At 41.8% G+C, this 20,783-nt stretch overlaps 1 protein-coding gene across 1 annotated transcript; it reads right to left on the bottom strand.

Moving 5' to 3' along the window:
• Positions 1 to 1,364: 1,364 nt before the first annotated feature.
• Positions 1,365 to 20,697, bottom strand: DDX25 (DEAD-box helicase 25). The gene is made up of 12 exons (XM_070952257.1): positions 20,608 to 20,697; positions 18,655 to 18,715; positions 17,436 to 17,498; positions 15,466 to 15,601; positions 14,286 to 14,378; positions 13,593 to 13,695; positions 11,301 to 11,415; positions 9,254 to 9,431; positions 7,037 to 7,274; positions 5,134 to 5,296; positions 3,511 to 3,699; positions 1,365 to 1,452 (listed from the first exon to the last, which is right to left on the bottom strand). Exons 1-12 carry the CDS (start codon positions 20,695 to 20,697, stop codon positions 1,391 to 1,393), a joined length of 1,491 nt encoding a protein of 496 aa, XP_070808358.1. The 3' UTR covers positions 1,365 to 1,390.
• Positions 20,698 to 20,783: the final 86 nt, after the last annotated feature.

Here is a 20,783-nt window from a genome sequence, read left to right as displayed (position 1 = left end):
CCTATTTTTTCATTTAGGAAGTGAAATTTGTTGCTTATACCTACCCATTATCCTGGCAAGCTGTGGAAAGCTATGGAAATACAGTGCTAGGAACGGCTAAGATCCTATGCAGAACCCTCAAATTCTCAGGCCTGTGGGAGAGAACCCAAGATTGAGGAAGACATCGGCCACTCATGAGTGAGAAGGGATTTTTTTTTAAAAAAAACATATATACAGTACATAATTGCTGAGCACATTGTAAGCCGCCCTGAGTCTTCGGAGAAGGGCGGCATATAAATCAAATTTAAAAAAAATAAAATAAAAAATAATCTCCTTAAATCAAACTCGCCTGTAACTCGGCTTTTAATACAAGCAGCTCCTGACTCCTAGAGGCAAGCAGAATAATTGCCTGTTCTTATGCTCTCTTCTAACAAGTCACTTTATTAACCTAAACTTTAGCTCAAATCATGGTACAGATTTAGCACTCTCAGAGTCAAATATCGTATGTATTTGGATCTGACGATACCCATGATCCTGGTACACACGTGATTGGGGAATACTATCCAACTGTGTGATGGAAATATTGGACATGTGGAACTAAGGCATATATGTAAAAACAACTTCAACACTGTGGATCGCCAAGTTCCTCCATTTTCTCAGAAAGAGAGACCCCCAAATGATTGCATACTCGTAGTCCCATCAGTGTAAAAAAATGGCACAGTGCATCTAGGTCAGGTGTCTGCAACCTGTGGCTCCGAAACCGCATGTGGCTCTTTCGTCCCTCTGCTGTGGCTCCCTGTCCGCTGAACCCACCATTGGCTGGCCCCGCTCCTCACCCTCCCCTCCCAGTCAATCCTCACCTGGCCTAAGAAGGTAAGGGCGATTACCTTAGGTCAGAGGTCTTCAAACTTGGCAGCTTTAAGGCTTGTGGACTTCAACTCCCAGAATTCTCCAGCCAGCTGGAGAATTCTGGGAGTTGAAGTCCACAAGCCTTAAAACTGCCAAGTTTGAAGACCTCTGACCTAAGGTAACACCAGGAGGCACAAAACCTGGGTGTGGCTGGTGTGTGTGTGTGTGTGTGTGTCATGTGACTGGGTGGGAGTGAGCAATGTCGAGTTGGCCACGCCCACCCAGGTTCTGTGGCTCCCGGTGATTTCTTTTCTGTGGGAAACAGGTCCAAATGGCTCTTTGAGTGTTTAAGGTTGAAGACCCCTGATCTAGGTAGATAATAAGGGACTTTTGAGATTAATGGTTTGTTAAGCTCAGGGCTCTTCCTGCTCATCATGTGAACAATTCTATGTACCACCATAGCAGTTTGCAGAAGAAAAATAGAGGAACAAGACAATTTTCCTTTAATCTGACAAAGCAAAATAGATGTGGGCAAAAGTCTCTTGTACAAAATTATATGGCTTCAGTCTTCTATTTTTTCTAGCGCTTCCATATCCTCTGGATCAAGGCGTTGGATCAAGATCTCTGAAAAGAAGAAATAAATTTGCAGTTGATTTTTTGGAAAGGCACCTAAGCCACTGAACTGCAGTAGGCACAGGTGGCCCTCCACTTACAAAAGCTCACTTAGTGACTGGTCGAAGTTACGACGGCACTGAAAGAAGTGACTTATGACTAGTTTTCACACTTATGACCGTTTGCAGCATTCCCCACGGTCACGTGATTCCCATTTGAATGTTTGACAAATGACTCACATTTATGACGGCTGCAGTGTCCTGGGGTCATGTGATCCCCTTTTGCAGTCAGAAACCAGATTCACCCAACAATCGTGTTGGTGATTTCAGAACTGCAGTGATTCACTTAACAAATGTGGCAAGAAAAGTCGTAAAGCAGGGAAAAAAACTCACTCAACTGATTCCTCTTAGCAACATAAATTTTGGGTTCAGCTGTGATCGTTGAGAACCAACTGTACATCTTCTGAAGGTTGTGACACAGCACTGCCTACACTAACCTTTCTGCTTGCCGAACTCCAAATTCTATTTTAACACCCTTCTGATTAAAAAAATCTGCAAAACAAAGACACCTGCGGCTAAGGTAAGCTGTTTTCAAGAATGCCTCTATCCCCAGCAAAAATGCTGTAGGTAGGCGGAGGGTGGAGGTTTGTTCTCTGAGCCTGTGGTTTCCGAACATTTTGTTACGAGGCTAGGTAGCATCTTCAGCGGAGTTTAGGGGATGCCAGTATTGCTGTCAGGGCTTTGTGTGGTCAGTGGGTCTTGTGATGGGAGGGTCACGTCAGGTGAGGGCCTTTTGATGGACCCAGTGATAGGTCTTGTGATGAGTCACATCAGGTGAGGATCTTGTGATGGATCAGATCAGTGGTGAAATTCAAAAATTTTCCCTACCGGTTCTGTGGGCGTGGCTTGGTGGTCATGTGACTGGGTGGGCGTGGCTTGGTGGTCATGTGACCAGGAAAACCAACTATCACACTTTACACAAAAATAACACAAAAGCTACACAATTGACTCACACACAATGCAAAAGCAGCTGGACTTCACACAAAATGTCCCCTGCAACAAGCAGAAACCTCACAGTGTCACAGAGAGCTCAAAAACAAACTATCACATTTTACACAAAAATATCGGCTCGGGCAATAGGTAGTAAAAAAATGCTTTAAAAAGTAAAAAAAAAAAAAGTTCCAAGGATCGTGCAGCACAGCTGGTTGTCGGAACCTTTTTAAAAGTTTTTTTTAGCATTTTTTACCACCTATTTGCTGGAACCGGTAGTAAAAAAATGCTTAAAAAAAGTTTTTAAAAAGTTCAGACAATCAGCTGTGCCATGCGATCGTTGGAACTTTTTTTTTACTTTTTAAAGCATTTTCACTACCGGTTTGGGCGAACCACCCCGAACCGATAGCATTTTACCCAGGGGTGAAATCCAGTAGGTTCTGGAGAACCGGTAGCGGAAATTATGAGCAGTTCGGAGAACTGGCAAATACCACCTCTGGCTGGCCCCCGAGTGGGGTGGGAATGGAGATTTTGCAATATCCTTCCCCCAGGAGTGGGGTGGGAATGGGGATTTTGCAGTAGCCTTCCCCCAGGAGTGAGATGGGAATGGAAATTTTGCAGTATCCTTTCCCTGCTATGCCCACCAAGCCACACCATGCCCACCAAGCCACGCCCACAGAACTGGTAGTAAAAAAAATTAGATTTCACCACTGATATCACCCCTGGATCAGATGTGGAACACATCAGGTGAGGCTCTTGTGATGAATCTAGTGATAGGCCTTGTGATGGGTCCTCTGTAGGCATTCTAAGAAATTCAGACGGTGCATGGCTGTAGACAATGGTGTGTCTGGGAGAGGTTCACCTGCTCAGAAAAATGGCCACTTGATTTAAAGTGAATATAAAGAATTACTGTCAAATTAAAGGTAGGTGATTCCACCTCTTTGTGCCTCTGATCTTCCAAGCACTGCAGCCTTCAGAGTTTCCCACTCTACAGCTCTGGTGCAAACTAAAAGCTGATGAAGCTTCTGACTAACGTTTATATATTAAGGGGTTTTTGGCCCAGGGGACGTATCACACTCACTGAAGTGATTCTGGATTTCAAACAGAAGAGGTAAGTTTTTCCTTTCCACCATATTGAACGCCAGACCCTTCTTTCCAAACCGGCCTGTTCGACCGATGCGGTGGAGGTAGGCCTCAAAGTCAGGCCCCCGGAACACTGTCGTAGGCAAAGTGAAGTTGACCACGATGGTGACCTGCATCACGTCAATGCCTAGGGAGAAATATAAACAGAGAGGATCAGTATGGCTGACCTGTCTGGACAGCAGCTGCAAAAACCAGGGTATCGTGGCCTCATCGGAACCCAGTTCGGAGGAGGAGGAAGAGTTGGGACCATCTGACAGGGATGGCATGTCTCCCTTGGAATGCTTGGAGAGGCCAGGGCCTGAGGACGATGCTGTCCCAGGCCACTCAGGCATTGGGGGAAGTGGTCGACCAGATGAAGAGCTGCCTGCCCTCATAGCAGGGGTGAAATGCTACCAGTTTGGGGCGGTTCGCCCAAAACCGGTAGTGAAAATGCTACTGGTTTGCCTGAACCGGTAGTAAAAAAATGCTTTAAAAAATAAAAAAAAAAAAGTTCCAATGGTCACCCGGCACAACTGATCCTCAGAACTTTTTTTTTTATTATATTTTTAAAGCATTTTTTAAATACCAGTTTGGGCAATAGGTAGTAAAGAAATGCTTTAAAAAAGAAAAAAAAAGGTTCCGACAATCAGCTGTGCCAAGCAATCCTTGGGACTTTTTTTTTTTTTTTTTACTTTTTAAAGCATTTTTTTTACTATCTATTGCCCGAACTCCATATTTTTGTGTAAAGTATCATAGTTTGTTTTTGAGCTCTCTGTGACTCTGTGAGGTTCCTGTTTGTTGCAGGGGCCATTTTGTGTGAAGTCCAGCTGCTTTTGCATTGTATTGCATTGCATTGTATGTAAGTCAGTTGTGCAGCTATGCCCATCCGGTCATATGACCACCAAGCCACGCTCATAGAACTGGTAGGGAAAATTTTTGAATTTCACCACTGCCTCATAGACATAGGTAGGGATCAGCTGTAGACAGGCAGTGGTGCCAAAAGGCAGCAGATCCCCTCTGATGAAGAACAGCTGACTCCCCCACTCAATCCGAGGGCACGGAGAGTAGAGAAGAGGCAAGCTCAAAGGAAGGCTGCAAGGCTACTTGGGAGTAGATCGCCCCACCCCTCCTCACAAGGAACACCTGGTGTGGGTTGATTTAAGAAGAAGGGGGGGGGAGTTTGTCTTTGTCAAGAACAATTGTTTGCTTTGGCTTACACTGCCCTGGCTTTGGAAAATGTCAGCCTTGACTTAAGTGTTTCTGCCTGTGCCTTGCCTTGTGGACTCGCACACCTTCTCTTTGGACCTCTTCTCTGCCTTTGCCAATTAGTTTTTGCTGTTTACTGGTTTTTGTTTGTGGGACTGAGGGTGGCTGCCTTCGGGGAAGGGTGGGGCGGAGACATTTCTTGTGGCATTTAACAGAGCAATAAAGCAGAGTTCCCAGAGTTCCTCAGCCTCACTGAGTCTTAAAGTTGCCAAGGTTGGAGACCCCTGCAATAAAGAACTCTTATCGATGCTCTGAGGACTCTGCCTAGGCGACCTGGGTCATAACACAGGGAGAGCTTCAACAGCTAGAACTATACCTCTGGCGCAGATGTTGGTTGTGATGAGAACTTTGAATTTCCCATCGCGGAACTGCTGGATCACCTCTGCCCGCTGATCAACCGTCAGTTCCCCGATCAGCAGGGACACTTGGTGCCCATCGTTTCTTAGGGCGTGGTACAGCCATTTAGCATTGTAACGAGTCTGTCAAAAGAGTACAAGAAAGGAGCGTGTCACAAAGGGAAGCCTGCTGGAACAGACAGTCCATCGGTTGCGTTTTTGAGGTACTGTCATGTATTCCTTCACAACCCACCCAAAAGAAATAGGTTTCAGGATGCAATAAATAAAAACACGGAAGCCAAGGAGAAACTTACTACAGCAGTTCACTCTTCTTTCTTCTTCTGTATCTCATGGCATTTCTGCATCAATATAAATCAACTGAAAATGCTATTCCCTCTTTGGCTGCTTGGTAGCTGATGGGTATGTCCCAGATGTAGTGGTTAGACATCTGCAGGAAGATGCCTGAATCCAGCCGAATGCTGGCCAGATGTGACGGGCGGAAGAAAAGAAGGGACAGGAAGAAAAGCTGCTACCAAGACAATGCTTGGATAACAGAAACCTGAGCCAGGAAATGAACTGTAACATGTACAGGTAGTCCTTGACTTACAACAGTTCGTTTAGTGACCATTTGAAGTTACAACTCGATCGACTACTGCAATGCTGTCTATATGGGGCTGCCCCTGAAGACCACTCGGAGGCTTCAGCTGGTGCAGAATGCGGCCGCGCGGATAGTGATGGGAGTGTCCCGACACTCTCATGTTACACCCCTCCTGCGGGACCTGCATTGGCTGCCGGTTGCCCTCCGGGTGAGATTCAAGGTGCTGGTAATCACTTATACAGCCCTACATGGCTTAGGCCCGGGGTATTTGGCGGACCATCTGCAGCCAGTGACCGCTCCCCATCGCCTGGTGCGTTCCCATAGGGAGGGCCTCCTTGGGGTGCCGTCGGCCAGACAATGTCGGTTGGCGACCCCTAGGGAGCGGGTCTTCTCCGTGGGTGCACCTACCCTGTGGAATCAGCTCCCCCTGGGGCTCCGGGTGGCCCCTGACCTTCGCTCTTTCCGCCATGGCCTTAAAACATGGCTATTGCACCTGGCCGGCTTGGACTGATGGGGTTTTAGAGGGGATTTTAATGGTTTTTATAGTTTTATTGGGTATTTTTTTAAAAAATGAACTTTGTGTGTTTTATTGTTGTGAGCCGCCCTGAGTCCTTTTGGAGATAGGGCGGCATATAAGTTAGTTAGTTAGTTAGTTAGTTAGTTAGTTAGTTAGTTAAATAAATAAATAAATAAATAATAAATAAATAAATAAATAATAAATGATAAATAAATAAATAAATAAATAAATAAATAAATAAATAAATAAATAAATAAATAAATACAACAGCACTGAAAAAAGACTATTTTTCACACTTATGACTGTTGCAGCATCCCCATGGTCACATGATTTTACATTTAGATCCTTGACAATTAACTCAGATGTATGACGTTGGCAGTGTCCCAGAATCACTTGATCACCTTTTGCAACCTTCTGACAAACAAAGTCAATGGGGAAGCCAGATTCGCTTAACAGCCACATTGCAAACTTAACTGCACGTAACAATTGTGGTGCAAAAAGTCGTAAAATGGGGCAAAATTCCTTAACAAATTATGTTCATTTAGCAACATAAACGCTGGGCCCAATTACAGTCATAAGTCAAGGACTCCCTGTATAAAAGTCTCAGATAAAACCCTCCCTGGTTCTCTGGGGGGAGGGGAAAAGCACTTTCAGACTTGCAAGGTTTTATTGCCCCCATAACTTTATCATAAAAGTGGGAACTGGGCTGCATGACTTTGGGTTCCTAGAATGGTTTTTACTTTGAAGGGAGGACCACAGAGCACCTTACCTGGCAGAAAATGATGGCCTGGCCGATGGTGATGCTGCCGTAGATGTTGCACAGGGCTCTGAATTTCTCTTCCTTCTTCTCACACTCAAAATAATACTGCCGGATATTGCTGAGGGTCAGCTCTTCTCGTCGGAGCTTAATGATGTTGGGCTCAGGGATGATGCGCTGGGCAAACTTTAGTACAGGCGGCTCAAAGGTTGCTGAGAAGAGAAGCAGCTGGCAATCTGAAGACAAAGCTCTACGGGAAATTTTTTAAAGAAAGAATAGTTCCAACATATACTGTAGGAATGAAAGGAGCCGATATTAAATACCCAAAGAAACCGTTCTGCATCGGCCCTTGGCCAACAGTCCCATAAAGGAAGGAACTTTGTTTCAAAGAGCCTGTAGCTCAAGTGATTTTACATGCACAAGGTTTCCAGACTGGATCTTCAGTGCTTCCAACGACAGAAAATTACTCATCAGCACAGACCTGCAAGGCAGAATTGGGACAACTCGCCGTGGCCAACTCACTGCAGGACAATTTAACAATTCTATTTAATTACTTAAAATAAATAAAAAATATTTTGATTTTTGCCATTCACGTTTCATTCTGTCCCTCCTTTTGCATCCTTTCTTCAAGGACTCTGTTCCACTATTTCTTTGATATTAGAGTGACTCTTGTCCTGCAGTGAGTTGGACATGGGGAATTGTCATAGACCCAGGGCCATATTCAACTAATAGCATTATAGCAACAGCACTTAAGACTTTTAGCACTTGGACGTAGTCTAGACTATATATAAAGCATGCAGAAGCTTCAGTTGGTGCAAAATGCAACCGCCCGCATGATTTTGTGCAGACCTCGGTGTGCACGTGTGTCACCTCTCCTGTAGGAGCTGCATTGGTTGCCGATTCTGGGTGCAATTCAAGGTGCTGGTTGTCACCTTTAAAGCTCTTCATGGCTTCAGACAAGGTCATCTGAGGAATCGTCTCTTGCCAGTCACATCCATCTGACCCACTAGAGCGGGGAGGCAAGGAATGTTGCGGGGCCCAACCCGCAAGGAGATACATCTGGTGGGACCCAGAAGGGCCTTCTCTGTGGTGGCTCCCTCCCTCTGAACATCATCCCTCTGGAAATTAGACTGGCCCCTACTCTGACACTCTTCCAGAAGCCCTCAAGATGTGGTTTTGTCAGCAGGCCTGGGAAACCCAGAACAGGGTGGAGCCCATTAAATGGTTGGTATGAGTATTTGTTGTTGTTGGGTAGGGGTTATTATTTTATTATTTTTATTTTTAATTATTTTATTTCTTTTATATTATGTTTTTATTTCCTGTAAGCTGCCTTAAATTGCCTTGAGTGAGTAGGCAGCAATATAAATTGTCCAAATAAATAAACTCCAAATAAATATACCACTTCATAGTGCCTTACAGCTCTCTCTAAGTAGTTTACGGAGTCAGCCTATTGCCCCCAACAATCTGGGTCCTCATTTTACCGACCTCAGGAAGATGGAAGACTGAGTCAACTTTGAGCCGATCAGGATCGAACTCCTGGCAGTGGGCAGAATTAGACTGCAATACTGCATTCTAACCACCATGGCCCTTGAGGATGGTAATTTCATAGCTCAAAGATGAGCAAATGTCTATTTGGACTGCAGCATCCATGATTCCTCCGTATGGGCCATGCTGGTTCAGTTGATGGCAACCAGAACTCAGTAACAACTGGAAGTCCCTACGTTTTATGGTCCTGGGATAAACAGAGCAATGGTTTGTTGACTCCATGGGGGTAGAAGAGCTCTCAAATTGGAGTTAGGAAGACAATGCACGGAAAACAGGTACAGGAATTTTAAGAGGGCATTGTATAATTGAAGCGACCAGTGACTTGGGTGATTTTGCAGCAGGTACCATGACAAACGGTAGGCATCAAAAGTTGTCAATCAATCCAGCTTCTTGCAAAGCTTGTAAAAAGAAGCACCAACACATCCATGCTTTTCTTCCATATCACATGAAGCAGCATTTGTTTAACCTGAGATCTGCTTTTGCCCTGGCAAAAGAATCTTAATGATTTTCTCAATATAAATGCATAAAAGTTTTTTTATTATTATTTACATGATCTGTATTTTTAGAACTGTCTTTTGGATGATGCGTGGCATTGAGGCAACTTGGGAAAAGTTAAATAATCAGGATGTTTAGTAGTGGAAAAGAATCTTATTCAGAAACAAAAAGAAGAAAAACATGATTTACCTCTGGATACGAACACTCTGATCCAAGAAATTCTGTTTATCGATCATGACATCTGCTTCATCCAGCACATACACTTTGATCTTCTTCAGATTAAAAAGCTTTAGCTTAAAACACCAATCTAGCAGGGTCCCTGGTGTTCCAATTATTATTTGTTCTCTTATTGAAGTCCCCCTGGGAACTAAGAAAAACGTATTTATATAAAAAGCATTATTTGCTGCAATGAAAAAAACTTAGGACTATGTAGTAGTATTTTTGTGAAATTGTTTTTCTTTAGTCTCGTTCAGAATGAGAGAAATATGAAATTGAATAGGCTGGATAATTAGGAACCTCAAATCACAGAATAACAGATTGGAAGGGACCTTGGTAGTCATCTAGTCCAACCCCATCTTCAAGCAGGAAACCCTCTGCTATTCCAGACAAATGGTTGTCCAGTCTCTTCTTAAAAACTTCCAGTGTTGGAGCACCCACAACTTCTGGAGGCAACTCATTTTACTGATTAATTGTTCTAGCTGTCAGGAAATTTCTCTTTAGGGTCTCCAGGTCAATTTCATACTTAAGGAAGAAATCAAAGAGAATGTTGGGCATCCTATAGGATTGCTATGAAGGCAAAACAAATGTGAGAATAAACATTATTAATCTTATTGAACCCCAAAAGAGAAACAGAGCCATGCAGAGCTTTCATGCCTTCTTTTTCAAAAAGGTAGTCAGGCAAGTAGGTCTTGGTGCCATCCATCCAGATATTTTGGAATGTCACCCATACCTAATTAGATACTACTGGTCTGCTGGCTGAGACTCATAGGATTTATAATGCTGTATGGAATATATGGAGGGCATTGTGTTACCTACTCTGGACCTCACAAAAAGAAGTACAAAGAGAATGAGTTTACACCATGGCCTTCACACTATCCAATAAGCAACTGACAAGTTCTTCTCAATATATATGCATCTATTGGAAGTTCATTCTGACATTTCTGGAGTATGGTTAAGCCAACATTACCAAATGCCATGGTGGGGTACAAATAACTAAATATTGCAATAGCTAATATAGAAAAAAGTAGTTCCTAATATATTCTGGTTGTAAGAAAAAGTATGACTATTTTCTATATTTATCTACAATGTATTAAATTAGTTAAAATTGTAAGGCTGGACAAGGCCATCACAGCTCTGAGTAGCTTACAATCTAAAAACCAAATTTCCTGACAGTGAGAATAATCAACTTGTGGAACATCTTCAGAAGTTGTGAGTGTTCCAACAATGGAGGCTTTTAAGAAGGGACTGGACAACCATTGTCGAAAATAGTTTAAGGTCTCCTATTTGAGCAGGGGGTTGGACTAGACTTCCAAAATCCCTTCCAACTCCATTATTCTGTAAATTACAGCAATATCATTCCTCCAATACAACCCCACCCCACTCAAAGATTCGGACAAATTAACATGAACACCACAGAAAATTTCCAGACCTGAAGCAAAAATCATCTAGGAGGATGAAAAATGGAACTGTAATATTGTTCTTAGCGACTGAAAAGATTCCTACAAAACTTTAAAAAACCTGTGAAAGAATCCCCTATATGAAGTGGAGATGCGGTCATGAGTATGCATCAAGGGAGATTGGCAAAATTATGTTTTACAAAATAAGTACAGAAGCATTACCATAACAAAGAGGGTGGAGATGCATTACAGAGAGAGACCCTGACAGTTAGGATGATGGACTTTTACTGGAGGACCCCGGATCAAGTAGATCTTCAGTCATGAAAATTCACTGGATGACCCTGGACCAATTATTTCCTTTCAGTCCAACCCACTTCAGAGAGTTATTGCTTAGGAGGCAGTGTTTCTTAATGTTGGCAACTTTAAGATGTTGGCTTAAAGTTGCTTAAATGTTGGCTGTGGAATTCTGGGAGTTAAAGTCCACGCATCTTAAAGTTGTCCAGGTTGAGAAACACTGGATTAGAGCCAAAACTAGAAGAGGCAGAAGATGTACCTCCAGAAGGTGATGGAGGAAAGGCAGGTTAAACATCTAGCACGTACAGTATGTAAGAAATCCTTACCTCTGTTGCCTCGAATAGCATAATTAACGTTGATGTTGACACAGAATCTTCCCATTTTCTCAACAACATGTCCAGTTTGAACAGCCAGTTCAAAGGTGGGAGAGAGGCAGAGGCACTTCAAGGCACAAGAGAAATGTATGACTTATCTATATAGTCTGTAGCACATTTTAAATTTAATTTTCAACAAGAGATGCACATTTTCACATTCATTGATTCAACTTCCTGGGGTGCTTTTTCAATTATGACTTAATTGGGGAGTAATTATCCTGTTTCCCCGAAAATAAGACTCAACTGGAAAATAAGCCCTAGCATGATTTTTCAGGATGCTTGTAATATAAGCACTACCCCCAAAATAAGCCCCCGTTAAGACTGCCAGCCAGATGGGTGCTTTTAGTACCGTATTTCCACAAAAATATGACCTAACCAGAAAATAAGCCCTAATGCATCTTTTGGAGCAAAAATTAATATAAGACCCGGTCTTATTTTCAGGGAAACACAGGTACGACTAACGAAGTATCTACTTCTTATGAAATCTCTATCTCCCAGCAATTGTTCCATGTTCCTGTTGTGGCCCGTCAGCAGCCTGTGCAGTTAGTAGTTGATTCCGACAGTGAGGAGGCTGGTGTGGTGCTGCGCCAGCAGCCTGTGCAGCTGGCGCTCGAGTCAGACAATGAGGAGGCTGGAGAAGATGTGGTGCCAGAGGCGGGGATTCAGCCAGGGCCTTCAGAACCTCCAGAAGCTCCCATAAGTGAAGAAGAAGGAGGAGCCTCTTCTCGATCCACGAGCGCGCAGATCTGTTAAAAGGCAGGAGTGGCTCCTCAGAAGGAGGTCTCCTCGAGAGTAAGGGTTGGGGCTAATTGGCCATTCCCCTAGCCTATTTAAGGAAGGACAACGAATTATGCAATTTGCAGGAAACAACTTCGTTCATATTCCTTCGCGTCTTGATTCCAGAAACGTTTGATTCGGCTCTTGTTTATCTCGTCAGTTTTCCTGCAAATTGCTTCTGGACATTCTGCCAAACACAGTAAGATTACGGTTTTCTGAAATACTGTGCCTCAGAATTATTATTCTTTGGATTCTTGTCCAAATGATGTTAAATTAACAGCCCTTGTTCAGAAAAGACTGATTTAAACTGTACATGTGTTCGAACAACTACTAAGAAAGCTCATTAGTAGTCCTTAATTAGTAAACTAAGGTTTGTACGGACTTTGCATTCTTTGGGGTCCATAGCTGGGGCAGAACAGTTCCATTCAAAAGGAGCTGAACTGCAGGACGTTCATAAAATGTGGATTATTTTGGTGCCATTCTTCTGTATTTTAAGAAAGACAGACTCATACTGGAATGAGTCTTGTAATCACACATCTGAATTCCCCCCACCTTTGCATGAAGTTCTCAACTTACAACAGTTAATTTAGTGATTGTGCAAAGTTATGACATCACTGAAAAAAGTGACTTATGACCATTCTTGACATTTACAACCATTGCAGTATTCTCCATAGTCACATGATCAAAATTTGGATGCTTGGCAACTACTCACATTTATGACCGTTACATTGTCCCAGGGTCATGTGATCCCCTTTTGCGACCTTGTGGCAAGCAAAGTCAATGGGGAAAGCCAGATTCACTTAACAACCATGTTACTAACTTAACAACTGTGGTGATTCACTGAACAATTGTGGCCCATAAGTTCATAAAATGGGGCAAAATTAACAAATGTTTCACTTAGCAACAAAAATTTTGGGCTCAATTGTGGTTGTAAGTCGAGGACTACCTGTACTTTTCTGACTGGTTACACATTGACTAAATATGTACTTGAACTTGTAAAGATTTTTGCTGTTTCTATATGAACAACTTTAGAGCATTTTTTTTTAAAAAGGCAGATATTACCTTAGTTAGTTTCTCACTCATACCTTATTGTTTTTTTAGCAGGCAATTTTGGAAAGTGTTTGAGATCAAGTGTACTGGCATGTTTGTGTATGTGTATGTGCATTGAATTGGTCCAATAAAATAATGTTTGGGTGGATTGTTTCGTCACTGCCCACATAGCTATATTCTTTAAATGTGTGCCAAAAAAGCAAGGGCATTAAAATTTGAGTGGAAAGTATTTTTATTTTATTTTATTTTTTTTACAAAACCTCAGATTCTAAAGCTTTTGCTATCATATTTTTCAGTCAAGGAAAGGCAAGGAAGCAGTCTTACTCGAGTTAAGACCAAAAATTCTGCTCACAAAACAGCATTGGTGAACTGTCCTTGAAGAAAGCAGCAAGGTTTGAGCAAATCAGTGACTTTTACCTGTGGAAATTCCTTCTTTGCGTCTGTTCTGCTAAGCATAGCCAGCACAAATGCAGCTGTTTTGCCTGTTCCTGACTGACTTTGTGCTATAAGATTTTGGGGTCTGAAATACAAAATTACTTAATTAACATTTGTGCAAACAGAGAGCAACTGACTTAACAAGAGAAAGAATGAAACCATCCCAGGATTTCTTTTAAACAGACAAAAAATAATGTGGAAATGGCATTTAAATAAGGAGAACCAGGAGAACATTACATAAACCAAGCCTGAGAGACTAAGAAAAGATACAAAAATAATAATATATGAAAGTATACAATTTCAAAGGATGAACAAAACTGAACAAGCTAAAAAGATTTCTGCAACAGGATTGTTATATATAAAGCAAACATAAATCTCTGTATTGTTTTGGAACAATACCTCATCATCACCACAGCCCCATCCAAAAAAAAAGCTGTTTTGCATTTATCTTAGCTCATAAGAACCCCAAAGTCTCGTCAATCAGTTCAACATTCTTTTTATACAATTACCATCTTTAACACCCCAAGAAAGAAATGCAATAGTTCAGCTTCAAGGCAGATAAACAGATTCCCATCAGATTCAATCAGCTGATAGAAGTCACTGCCTAATTGGCATAGGGTTTTCCTGAGCTACAACACAAGCAAGGTCCTTCTAATTTCTTTTAAAGCAACTTACGGATCAGCAAGCATAATTGGCAGTGCGGATTCCTGTATCTTGGATGGCCTGTTAAATCCCATGCCATAAACACCTTGCAATAATTCTGGCTTTCTGTCAAAACAGCAAAAGGTTCAAATGCACTGCTGAACAATTAATAACAATTCATAACATTGTTAGTGTTATTAATAATAATTAAGAATGAATGCATCAAGGTAAATGACTTGGAAATTCTTTAATATTATGTATTACTTTATCATTAACAAATAAAATACAAAACAAAATGAAACAAAAATAAACATTTATTCAACCCTAACAACAACAACAAAAGAGAAAAATAATAGTGTACAAAAAAAAAAAGGAGCGGAAAAAGTGATCAATTAAATTTAACATTCAACATGTAGGATCCACTCTGGCTGGTTGCTGAAAGAAAAGAAAAAGCAGTAAATTCATATATTTTTGAATTCATATATATGAATTTACTGCTTTTTCTTTTCTTTGTTGTTATTGTTAGGGTTGAATGTATATTTTCTTTTGTTTCATTTTATTTGTTTTACTGCTCTTTCTTTCCTTTTTTCTTTCTTTCTTTCTCTTTCCTTTCTTTCCCTCTTTCCTTCCTTTCTTTCTTTCTCTTTCCTTTCTTTCCCTCTTTCCTTCCTTCCTTTCTTTCTTTCTCTTTCCTTCCTTCCTTCCTTCCTTCCTTCCTTCCTTCCTTCCTTCCTTCCTTCCTTCCTTCCTTTCCTTCCTTCCTTCCTTCCTTCCTTCCTCTCTCTTCCTCTGATGATCAGGCAATTCAGCTGGGATTGTAAGAGCTTTTTAAAAGCATTTTTTCTACAATCTCTTCAGCAGAAGAGGTTGTAGAAAAAAAAATACTTTTAAAAATAAAAAAAAAAGTTGGCCACGCCCACCGTCACATTACCCTCCCCCACCAAGTCACACCCACAGAACCAGTAATAACAAATTTTACATTTCACCACTGGTAGATATATATATCTACACACACACACATACATACATACTGGTACATATACATATGAAGAAAGTAGAAAAAACAGGTTAAGCTGAACAATACACTAATCTTCAAATCCCTTGGTTAACCATCTATTATATATTATAGACCGCTTTATAAGAGACTGGAACCTGTTTGTGGACTTTCTATGTGTTTTCTATGTACTTTCTATTTGTAATTTCTGTTACTCACAAATGCAGCTTTTCAAAGGTGGTTACAGAAAACAGTGGCGATTTGGGATCCCGTTGTAGAATCTCCACGTGATGACTCGATTCCACAAGAGATGTCCGGATCAGTTTATTCAGGAGAGACATTTCTGCCACACTCACTGGGTAAAGTGAGAAAAATAAACCAGTTAAGCATTTTGCTGGAAGAAATGGACTCGGAAGCCAAGAGGGTGCTGCTTATACCCTCTACCGATACAACCCTCACGAGGGAAGACTTTTCTTTTCAAAACTGCCTGGACAGTGGCTTTTTCACCAGGCTATAGACAAGATTGTACCGACTGAAAAGTACTGGTGCTTGATATTTCTTGCCTTGTTCCACTTTCTATTCCTTTCCCATCGTATCAGCTGGATTATAAACCACATGTGCAGGTGCCTTAAATGCCACAGCAGAGAAGTTAGCCTGGAGAATAAAAATGGGCTTCTCTGATTGGAGAACCGAAACTATTTCAACTTATTTCCTAAAGTGAAGGAGTGGCTCCTTTCAATTGGAATGGTTTCACAATTTCTTCGCCAAACTCCTACAGTTCAGAAATCGCATCTTCCCATGAGAAATCTTAGTGTACTGAATGGATGTCTTCATCAATGTGAAACTTTAGCAGCCAGCTTTTCTCTAGGGGATGGGGGAGGGGGCGGGAGAATATCAATCACCAGAAAATGAACTAAGCATCAAGTGGAATTGCATTTGTATATGCATTTCCATTTCATCTTTGGCAAGAAGACAATAGGGACTGTTGGTCAGCAGATAAGGATTGATCTGTAAAACTTGATTAAATACTGCCTTGATATACGGACTCCAACATGTAAATCTGCATAAATTGGGTAAGGATGTACATCTGAATGCAGATAGATTTTGGTTAATGACCTTTTGTTCATCAACTGTTCAAAGTTACCACACCACCAAACAAATGGTACAATAGTTATGTCCGGTCCCTGAAGTTACGGCCATTGCAGCACCCTCGCTGTCATATGATGAAATTTCGGATCTTTGGCAGCTCACCTGCACTTAGGGCCACAAGGGGCTTCAACTGCCCCCAACCTCTGTCCTTTTGCCCACCCTGCACTCTGCCATCACCATCTTCTTCCTCACACATTGTCCACAATGGGTGGTTTTTTATTGCCACAAATGGGATGTAAACACTAGTTTCTGGCAAAAAATGTTGTAAATCCGCAAGCTACTGCAAAAGGCCGTAAACGTGGGCCAGTTGCCAAGCTCTGAAATGCAATCACATGACCCTGGGGTGGTGGGGAGGGGATGCCTAACTTCAAATCCAGGTTGTAAGTACAGGTAGTCCTTGACTTACAACAGTTCACTTAGTGACTAAAGTTAAAACAGCACTGAAAAGGGGGATGCTGCAATCATCATAAGTGTGAAAAACAGTCGTAACTCACTGAAAAAAGTGAGTTACGACTGTTTTTCACACTTATGACCAAATCCCCATGGTCACGTGATCAAAGTTCGAATGCCTGGCAAACTGGTTCATATTTATGATGGTTGCAATGTCCGGGGATCGTGTGGTCTCCTCTTGCGACCTTCTGACAAGCAAAGTCAATGGGGAAGCCAGATTCACTTAACAACAGCGTTACTAATTTAACAACTGCAGGGATTCACTTAACAACCGTGGCAAGAAAGGCCATAAAATGAGGCAAAAATCACGTAACTATCTCGCTTAGCAACAAAAATGTTGGGCTCAATTGTGGTTGTAAGTCAAGGGCTTACCTGTATTCCTGGGGAGATCTGTTATAAGTGACTGGTCGTTTAACAAAGACTACTTGTAGCCAATTTTATCGGGGGGGGGGGAGCACTTTGGAATATGTAGGAATATTTGATTCCCAGGAAAAAGTGCCCACAATCTGAAGGGAGCCAATCCAGACATCGGCATACTCTTTCAACCATAGCTAGGGCTAACTACAGCTTCCCATCATCCATCATCTTACCTCTGTCATCATCCTTCTCATCCTGTGTCTCCATGATCACATTGTTCCTCCTAACGATGCATCCTTAAAAGGAATTTTCCAAACATTTTTAGATTGGCCCATGCTATTTTTAAAAAACTTAAATAAGCTAAGAAACATTTCAAGTCCAATTTAGATATTTATGGTTCCGGAGGATTTTTTTAAAAAATAGTATGAATTAACTTGCAGACCCATTCATAACTTCATTCCACAGAAGGGATGGGAGGAAGACAGGGCATCTACTACATGAAACCGTGACTTGCTTCATTGTGATTTAATTAATAAAACAAATTTTACAATAAATTTTAAAGAATGTCTTGGAAAAGATTGGATCAAATGGTTTCCTTCCAGCTCTTATATTCCATGGTTTTATGAGAATGAATGGGTTCAAAATAAAATCACTCCATTTGGGAGGCCATTTGAAATTATACAAACACATGTTTCTGGTACCTGCATTAGAAACCATCTATAATACTTGGATAGTCAACCAATAGTTCCCAGATCACAGGCTGAGACCCACTGATCTGGACAACGCAGATCAATACAAAAATTTTAAAACAGTACAGTTTCAGTTAATAGCGTAAATCAGTGGTTCTCAACATTTTCTTCACCATAGCCCCCCTTCAAATACCTTTAGTGGCCATGGACCACCAAGATCTAATTCAAGATTTAAATCATAGCATTTCTTCAAGCCTTTGCAGACCCCGTGACAACCACACACATACACTCAGGGGTCCACGGACTACAGGTTCAGAACTACTGCTGTAAATAAGCAATGAACTCCAGATATCATCAGATAAATACACATCACTTAGATCAGTGGTCCCTACCACTGGGCAACAGATCAGTACCAATCCGTGGACTGCTAGGAATCAGGCCGCACAAGTGGCAAGAGAGCAAGTGAAATTTCATCTGTGTATGAAACCATTATCTTTTCCCACCACCACCCTGGTTCATAGACGACAATTTTTCTTCCGAAACCAGTCCCTGGTGCCAGAAAGGTTGGGATACGCTAACTTAATATCATCATACCAATATATGCAAGGGACTAATAATGTTCCTTGAAAATATTGATATATGATGATTTATAAATTTATGTCTTATAACTTAGCAAATAAAATATTTCTCATATGCATATTAGGGCACACAGTTTAGCGCTGTTGTGGTCTTTAAACAGTAAATACCCAAGCTCACCTCTTACCTGTCCCTGAGAAAGGCTGAGGATGTTGGAGAAGTCTTCCAGGGATGCTTGGCCTGCAAAGCTATGAGCACAAAAGGCAGACAACAAACCATCTGAGACTCAGTAGTGCTACACAGCCAATCTGATACCAAAGTGCTATGGTGTAATTTTACCATGGTTAGCTAATAATTTAATTAAATTTGTATGCCAACTGATTCTCAACAAATCTGATAGTAAATGGGTGTAGATGGATGGTACATGGATGATACAGAGATTGGTATAGTGTGGTAGTTGAGGTATTGGGTGAATAATGGAGAAAGTTCTATACTTCTAAGCCCAAGAAAAAATTGGAGATAAAGACAGGAAAACCACAAGTAAAATACAAGAAAAGTAGGAATGAGATGAAGGGATTGGCAAAGTACCAAGCTGTGTATAATAGAGGGATTGGCAAAGAGAAAAATATCTACTTATGCCAGCAATGGAGGAACAGGCAAGGCACTTGGTGAGAGATAACCAGAAAGAACCAGATAAAGGAGAGTTCAGATATTGATAGACAAGAAACTGAGCAAAGAGAAGTACAGCCCTGGTAGGAAACTAATGAGTTTATGACCAAAAGGTTTGGACAACTGGGGGGAAAAAAAATTCTGCTGGATCACATCTACTCTGGAATAGTAGAATATAGAATATATTCACAAACAAAATTGTCCACACAACAGTTAAGTATATTGTAACAAAAAAAGCAGATAAACATTAGTCCATAAATACATAAGGAATTAAGGAATGAGATAAGAAAAAGAAATCTAGTTTATACTGATGTAAAGCTCTCAATGCCTTCTTACAAAGCTTGCCTCACACCTTGCCTTTTGTTTTTAAACTTTTCCCCCTTTTTTGTTCAGGTTTTGATCAACTCCGTCCAACTACAATTTTTTTGATGTTTATTTCAGTAGCTCTGGGTGGCTTACACTTTAAAAAGCAGGACAATACGATGTCCTAAGATATCGTGTATGTCAGTGAGTCTGGGAACCACATACATTATATCTATGGAAATTCCCACAAGGGACCAGCACCTACTCTACCCCAAGGCCAGGAAACAGCCAGGTTTTTCATTATTATTCGCCTTAATTCCAAAATCTTTATAATATCAGAATTGGAGCCATATGAATCTCTGCAGGGATATTGCTTTAGAAGACAAACATCACAACAGAGAAGAGGCAATGACAAAAACATTTGGTAATATAGAGTGGAAAAATAATCCTCACTGGGAATGCTTTGATGAAAAAAACTATAAATGAATGAGTAAGTCTTCAATGGAAGACCCATACTTTTAAGTTGCCAATTTGAACCCCCTTGGATAGGGACACTATACCTGCCAGCCACTGAAGCTGAGAATTTAGCCCTAATCCAGTCAGTTGTTTTTAGCCAGCTTTCAGCCTACCAGCAGGGAGCATCCACAGAAGTGCCTCTGGGCATGTGCAATGATCACCTTTTATTCCCCCACCATTATTCAGGATGCAGCTGTGGGGGGAGGCCTTCGGGAAGGCACTGTGCCTGTATGTGGGCAGTGGGGAAATCCAATTTTTTTACTACCGGTTCTGTGTGGCTTGGTGGGCATGGCAGGGAAAGGATACTGCAAAATCTCCATTCCCACCCCACTCCAGGGGAAGGATACTGCAAAATCCCCATTCCCTCCCCACTCCTGGGGAAGGATACTACAAAATCTCCATTTCCACCCCTGTCCAGGGGAAGGATACTGCAAAATCCCCATTTCCTCCCCACTCTGGGGCCAGTCAGAGGTAGTATTTGCTGGTTCTCCGAACTGCTCAAAATTTCTGCTGATTCTCCAGAACCTGTCAGAACCTGCTGGATTTCACCCCTGATGCGGAGGGGGGGGGAGGCAAAGGACTGGAGCGAAGAGGGAACTCTCTGATGGGGGCTCCGGGGTGCCAGAAGCCCCGTCCCTCGCCTGCCTCTTACGTTGTGTTCCACGTGCCCGGGGTGCCCCTTGGGCATCCCCCCAAGCCCCATCGCTAAGTAAATCGGCTTCTCCCACATCTTGCCCTCCATGCTGAGGGCGATCCAGCGGCTAGGCCGCAACCAGATTCGCTAAACGCTGCGGGAACAAACGAGGCCTGATTCGAGGGCGCGACCGC

This window comes from Pituophis catenifer, unplaced genomic scaffold (assembly GCF_029215685.1).
Source record: "Pituophis catenifer annectens isolate HBS135680 unplaced genomic scaffold, rPitCat1.0.hap2 SCAF_12, whole genome shotgun sequence".
NCBI lineage: Eukaryota > Metazoa > Chordata > Lepidosauria > Squamata > Colubridae > Pituophis > Pituophis catenifer.
The sequence above is the reverse complement of the archived record's forward strand: the minus strand, read 5'-3'. Positions and strand labels throughout refer to the sequence as shown.

Bases quoted from the DNA above. Each gene is read 5' to 3' on its own strand.
- DDX25 (XM_070952257.1), bottom strand. From the start codon at position 20,697: ATGGAGGGCAAGATGTGGGAGAAGCCGATTTACTTAGCGATGGGGCTT. The intron at 14,379-15,465 runs GTGAGTAACAGA...CTGTTTTGACAG, and splicing joins ACCTTTGAAAAGCTGCATTT to AAAGCCAGAATTATTGCAAG. The intron at 5,297-7,036 runs GTAAGGTGCTCT...CTCTTTTGACAG, and splicing joins AGGCCATCATTTTCTGCCAG to ACTCGTTACAATGCTAAATG.